The 7,089-nt window shown below is 42.7% G+C and overlaps 1 protein-coding gene across 1 annotated transcript in view; it reads right to left on the bottom strand.

The window, feature by feature from the left end:
* rapgef6 (Rap guanine nucleotide exchange factor (GEF) 6) overlaps nt 1-7,089 on the bottom strand; it is a 37,403-nt gene that overhangs the window by 5,264 nt on the left and 25,050 nt on the right. The window contains exons 15-19 of the mRNA XM_020611986.1: nt 5,357-5,597; nt 3,441-3,608; nt 2,966-3,181; nt 977-1,188; nt 249-372 (exon numbers count right to left, since the gene is read on the bottom strand). Coding sequence (XP_020467642.1) covers nt 249-372; nt 977-1,188; nt 2,966-3,181; nt 3,441-3,608; nt 5,357-5,597 — 961 coding nt within the window. The remainder of the gene's footprint in view (nt 1-248; nt 373-976; nt 1,189-2,965; nt 3,182-3,440; nt 3,609-5,356; nt 5,598-7,089) is intronic.

Below are 7,089 nucleotides of genomic sequence, written 5' to 3'. Positions count from 1 at the left end.
TTGGATGCGACACTTCGATGATACTGATAATTAAAGCCCTCATGTAGGGGAACAGTACGAATGAATAGGCTTGAAGAAAAAAATTATCTCAAGCCACCAAAAGAACTACGCACAGAGGCATTAACTGTATTACCAGCAAACTAAAACAGCTTTAAGAGACTTGTATCTGGCTCCAACACCAGCAGTTAAAGCAAAGTAAATCTCAAAAAGAAAAGGCTTTTAGGAGTTGTGGCATCAGAACAACTAACCTCTGTCTGAACATGAGGGCGGGGTCCATGTTGGCCGAGGTCATCCGCACTACATGTCTGATCTCCTTGGCGATCATCCTCAGCTTCTCAAAGTTCACAAGGCCGTCGACCCTGGAGTCATTACCTGGGAGGGCGAACACAAGTAGACACAAACACAGAGATACGTGCACAGAAGTAAGTGTGACGTCAGCTGTCAACACTAGAAAAGAGAAAAATGATTCATATTTTGGGACATTTGCAGGATGCGATCTATGACAAATGTTCAAAGTAAACATGTCCTTGTTCTGGGCTCTCTGTCATCACTGCTTGCTCCAGGAGATCAAAGTGGTGTCTTTCTTTCATGCTGAGTCACACTAGGCCATCTGAGAATTTTTGCAGCTTGCACAATAGAGGACTTTTCCTGACATGGCCATAAAAAGATTTTATAAGACAAAACCTCTGAGGAGAAGTCAGATTTGTCTAGTTTTGACATGGCTCGGTGAGATATGGTAAAAAAGGCAAGATGAGGAAGTCTTTAGCAGAAGTAAACCTCTCGAGTGAGGCCCAGTTTGATCTTAAGCACAAAATAGAGGAAATGGGGAATGTCAACCTGAACACGACATGTCAACCTTCAGAAATGACCTGTTTCTCTGTTCAGCCTCTTTGAGACACATAAAGATGATGTATGAAGGCAAAATGTGAATAAGCAAAAAAAAAAAAAAGCACATGCTTTCTACAAAGCCATTTACCTTCATGTAAGAAGGTGAGGTCCTTCTTGATCACTGGGAAAAGTGGGATGATGGGTGGCTGCATGCTCTGGCTGCTCAGGACATTGCGGTACTTGGCCATGTTCCTGGACGGGTCGAAGATGTCCTGCAGGTCCACAAACAGCTTCTCGTATTTACTGGGCAATTTTTCCCATGAGCTGCGCAGCCGAGCCACTGGTGCCAAGTTCAGACCGCTATGCGAGAGAAGAGGTGCAACGAGGGCGTAGGGAAGCAGGGAGGCAGAGATAAATGGGTTATGGTGGGGAGAAGGGAGGAGGCGGACAGAGGCAGAAATGATAAAGGAGGGCAGAAGAGAAAGCAGATATCAGTATAGCTTGAGTGTGAATTTTCATTTTATGTACCCCAATCAAAATCCCAGACCAACATTTACACAATCATTACTTTTTGAGCCAACTAGCTTCATTTAGCGAGTCTTCAAGAACAGAAGACCCCTTAAGGCAGTGTCAGCTCTGGGCTGACTCATGTAGAAGGATGATAATTATGACTTGCACAGCATCTCTTCTTTCATTATCCTTCCAGTTACTGTCCATTCCTCATTCGCTCACCAGCTCTCTGGCTTTCTATTTATCCAGACTCCCTGTTCCTCCCCTGTATGATGGTGATCTGGGTCAAACAGTGTTAATAAGTATATAAAAAGTTCTTTTTCTAGAACTATGTAATAGATGTTGTTTCTCTGAAGGCAATATAATGAACACTATTCTGGATCAGCACAGAAATGTACTGGGTCAATTTCTGTGACCATTAGTGGGGTGAAAGGGAATACCAAGTCAACAGGTTGGGGTTTTTCTTATCCTATAGACCTCTCTCTCATCACATATTACATCTAATACTTTTCACTTTGCCTTATTTTTAAACATGACAATCCAAACACGTCCATAAAATCTGGTGTCTCCAGCATGAATTATCTTTATTTTAGACAAACTGACACAGGTGCCTCCACTGTAAAATGTTATGGGCATGTTCTCTTTCTGATACACGCACACACAGCAATGCCCCCCATCCCCGGGCAGGTTACGCATCAGAGAGCAATATGTGCAAAGAGATCTGGCTGTGAAGAGGGTTGTAAAGAGACGTGAAGCTCAGACATTTCGGTTCTAAAGTCCCTTTTACAGCAGCAGCGATCAGAGCTCTTTCAACTCTGATCGATTAAATAACTGATTGAGCGTTTGAATGTTACCAGCAGGAACACTGCATTATATTTTCTATATCAAAATTTTATTACATCTACAGTGATAGTTGCTATAGAACTACTTTGTTGTGCATTTACACTTAAATTTATGCTGCAGTCACAGTGTAAGAAATCTCCTCTAAGATTACTTGTACTGTAAACTTAAAAGACTAATAGTTTTTAGTTTGTTTAGTCTCTTGTATTTTTGTTATGCAATACTACTTTAGGATCAATAAAAACCAGGTGTAGGACCTGCTGGAGTGAGACGGCGTTATTGTAAAAATATGGTTCCATCTGCATAAAAACTAAATCAGGGATGCCTTCCCTCAGGTGTACTTGACCTGTTTTAACAGGGCCACATTTACATATACCCTCTGCTCAGTGTAACAGCCATCTAGAGCCAAATCACAGAGGCCTGAGGGAAAACAACAGCAACCAACAAGGAGTGTAACTGTTGCTATGGGACTCATGTTTTAAACGCTGTGAGGCTGCAGAGGCAGAGTCTGTTTGGTTTGGGAGAATCAGGGCTGATTGACTGAGTTGGCGGGAGGAGGAGGGAGAGCGGTGGGGGTGAGGCTGGACCTCCTGAGATTGTGGGGAAGGAGACGTGACCAAAGCTGAAGGAGACGGAGCCAGTGTTAGCTGTCATAATAACAACTTTGGCTTTGATGTTACTACTATATTACACATGAGGTGAAATGAGGAAAATGACGAAACAATGTGTCACCACTTAATTCAGGAAGCCACACACACACACACACACACACACACACTGAGCACACCTGATAATAGCGAACATGGAGTTAAAGTTCTTGCACTCTCTGCAGTGCAGGGCAATCTTGATGAAGTGTTTGATGGTTTTCATCCTCTTCAGGGCGTTGGGCTCCTTCAAGATCTCTGTGGCGACCCAGAAGGTCTCCTGGTTTATCACCTCCTCAAACTGCTTTAGATTGCTACTTCCTGAGGAGGGATCCAGCTTAAACAAGTCGTCCACATACCTGAGAACCATGACAAAGAGATTAAAATAGTGTACAACAAAAGGTTTCATCGGTTTAGGTTAATAGTGATTTTTGTAACACTTCTGTAACAATGTAATATTATGCTAAAGCATAATACCACTAGCAGATCTTCTTTTCTTTATTTTTTATTGTGACTATAAATGAGCTTTTTAACTGACATACAAATAAAGTTATCACGGCCTTAAGAATTTGTATTATACAAGTTTTTAATTCGTTAAAATATCAAAGAACGACATACTCCGTGGACTCAATGTTCCTGAAGAGCTCGAAGTCTCTCATGGAAAGCTGGGCAGCAACCTCCATGGTGCTGAGCTGCAGCAGAGAGATCTGACTCTCTCTCAGGAGGTCCTGGGCGTCCTCGTCTGAACACAGCGTCTCCGTCTCCATGTTGTTCTTCAGGTAGTATCTACAGGGCAGACAGCAGAGGGAAAGTTTAGCTGAAGCATCAAGCAAGAATACTTCTCTTGGTTTGGTTTAACGCCTCAGAAACGTTTTACAGAGGAGTAAAGTTACATCTTTTAAATGTTCCTCTCATTTACATTTCAGTTTAAATGGACACATTTCCCATCTCCAACTTAGTTTGAGAAAAAGGAAAGGATTCTCTGATGGTATGGCCATATTCACACTATATGCTGGTGTAACGAAGGAGAAATACAAAGTGAGAGAGGAGAGGGGGCTTCTAAGCAAAAATATAAAAGATAATATAGATGATAAAAAAAGATAATAATGATGACAGGTGCTTGAGTGAGAGGAAGAAAAGGGCCATTTGCCTTTAGGGTTAGGGGCTAAATCTCCAACAGTTTTCTGGGACAGCTTCCAGCAGCAGGCCATCTTTCCTACCTCGTTATGTGCTTCTCTGTTTATAAATCTAAAACCCTCACACCCCCACCTCCACACTAATGCAGTTGTAAAGTGGTCATCCAGGAAAGCAGCACCTGAAAGCACTATAGACCTACGACCCTCAAGGGCAATTTGTTGGCAGGGATGCGACTGTAAATTGCCCTCTGCTACACGTCCAGACGAGCTGCAGAGAGCAGCAGCTAACAAGAGGAGATGTGAGGTGAGAAAATCAGCTTGAATTGACATTTGGGAGAAATCACAGGACACATCTGACATTCAGAAAGAAGTCGAAGAATGTTTAAGAACTCAAAATTAGAGCCAAAAACTCAGGCGGCTGTATTTACAGATACAACACATTTTAGGACTGGAAGAACCTGCAGACGCCAAAAAAGTAGAGACTGAAAGAGATAAAAAAAGAAGTCAGTTTCGCAACTAGTAACAGGAAAGGAGAAGAGATAAGAGGAGAGGCGAGTTGAAAGGAGACAAGAGGAGAAAAGATAAGACAAGGAGAGAAATCAAGAGGAAAGAAGACAAGACAAGGGGAGAGGAGAAGAGAGAGAAGGAGCCAAGGAGAGGACATGAGATGTAAGTAGTCTAGAGAAGTGGACATAAAAGGAAAAGACTCAAGGCAAAAGGAGAGCAAATTAAAAAATAAGTGACAAGAGGAGACAAGACAAAACAAAAAAGGACAGGAGACAAGAGGAGATGAGGAGGGGAGAGTAGAGGACAGAAGAAGAGAGGAAAGGAGAGGAGATTAAATTAATGATGGATAAAGTGGTGCAAAGTAGAAGTGGGCGAGGTGAAGTCACTGGAACCGAGCCATTGTAAATAGTCTTTGGTGGTCGGTGTGTGTGTGTATCAGTGTGTGTGCTGAGCTGAGGATCCACTAGCTGTGTCTTTATTTTGGCAAGTGGAGCAGATGTGCCCCTGTCAGACCTCCTGTTCATCATCAGATGCAGAGACGGAGGAGCAGAGACACGTGGAGAGAAGCACAGCCAACACATATCTGACCACTGCTCCTGATATGGACGACTACTGCAAACTACTGCTGAATACACACAGTACTACATGTACGTCCTGCTGACACTGCACAAAGCAGTATTTGTAAAAACATGACAGTGGGTGTCAGTAAGTCAGTAAAGTCACCAGGATAATGTATCTGTCAATACTTTTTGTTATCCATAATCGAGAAGTATCTATAGATATTGGTTGTTCACACCTCTACAACTCCTGTATCCTGTAACACAATCAAACAAACTTTAAAGTTAACCATTTTGTTTAAGTGCCATTTGATACCAGAGTAACTGGTCGTACCTGCCATTGAGCTGAATCCGATCAGCTAGTTTGGAGAGCTGGTCGGGCAGACGGCGCTGTTTTATAACCCCCTCTGAGCTAACTGACACCTCACACAGGGAGTAGGTCTCGGGTGCTGCGAGGAGGCCAAATTCATTGACTGTGTGTGTGACCACATCCTTGGCTGTAGTGTCCTTACTGATGATGATGTAACAGCTCTGCTGGTCGGCCTTGAACACCCGAATCACCTGGTCTGGGATGTCTGAGAGCGGAAGAGGAAGGAAACAGGAGACTTGTTTAGAGCTATTTTGTGTTTTCTGAATAATGTACTAATCATGTGATCAATGTGAAAGGTGGCCTGTATCAGATATGTCAGGAAAGCTATAAAATGATGATTTTACATCACTAAGGCCTTTCAGGTTGTACCACCGGGGATACGTGTGCATGTGCCATTATCACAGACACCACAGGTTATTTATCATTCATGTTAAATATAGACATCATAGCATTTTTATATACAGTCACATAAAGCTTGACCAGGATGCAGAAACAAGGCCACAAGCACTCAGGAAAGGTTTAAAGAAATGGATACATTGTGGACAGAAGGGAAATGGGCTAAACGTATTCCTTTCACATTCCTGGTCTGCTACACATGGTGTTATACGACAACCGTTCATCAAATAAAATAGGAGCCAGGAACCCAGAGTCATTTCAGATTTGACAGACCAGGAGATACACACCGACTGACCCATAGTGGGTCAGTCTAATGACAAGAGGCCAGAATGAAGGGTTGAATGTTGGTGGTGACTGCATAAGTGCGGGGTGGCTGATGCTTCAGCACGTGCACAGTGCAATGTGTGTAGAATAATGGAAATGTTCCCCTTGACTGAAATAGTGCATTAAAGACTCCTGTGCTTGAGTGAGGAAGAGGGCACAGCCCATTAGCCACAGACAGCCAAAGAGCTCTAAAACTAAGAACGCTGTGTGGTGACGAGTGGACAAAGAGTCTGACAGACCAGACCGGATGGAGTTGTCATACAGTCGCAACGTGGGTGTATGTGTGTGCGCGCATGTTCTGTGTAGTTTAGTTCACTCATGTAAATTGAAAATGGAATGAGATCCAGAAGAAAAAGTGGCATCTGAAAAAACAAAAAAAAACCTGTTTGAATGATGAGTTTGGTCAAGATTGTTCACGCAGATATGCACATGCGCACACACTCCTGCTTCCTCGTGTCTCTCAAGCAGACACAAAGTCATTACCCTCGCCGTTACTAACATGGATCTCTGATATGTCTGAGTGTGTGAATCTTCGCTGTCTGTGTGTGTTTAAATGGCTTCAGCTGGGGCACCTTTATTATCGTCATCATTACAGCAGCACCGGCACAATAAACAGAAAAATGGCTAGAGGCAAAGCCAATAACAATAAGGTTAGAGTGAGTGCTGAAAATCAATCACCTCTGCTTGTTTCGGGAGCTGTGCAGAAGATTCAGACTGGTTTTCAATTTCTGTGATCAATAAATTAAAGGGAGAATTTTAGCAGGGAATCAGTGTCGCTCTGGATGTGACTGCATGTACAGATTTAGCTGTTACTTCTCTGCACGCTAGGTTTTTTTTTCTTTAAGACTGTCTTCTCTGTCTTTACACGTCCTTTAATCTTATGTCTGTAACTGTAAATGCATATCTGGAAGCTTTTATCAACTTATTGTTGGATTGCAAACATCCAGATGTTTTTATACTTTGTGCATTGCCTGATT

The sequence above is a fragment of the Monopterus albus genome, unplaced genomic scaffold (assembly GCF_001952655.1).
Source record: "Monopterus albus unplaced genomic scaffold, M_albus_1.0 scaffold119.1, whole genome shotgun sequence".
NCBI lineage: Eukaryota > Metazoa > Chordata > Actinopteri > Synbranchiformes > Synbranchidae > Monopterus > Monopterus albus.
This window is presented reverse-complemented; position numbering and strand designations above follow the sequence as displayed.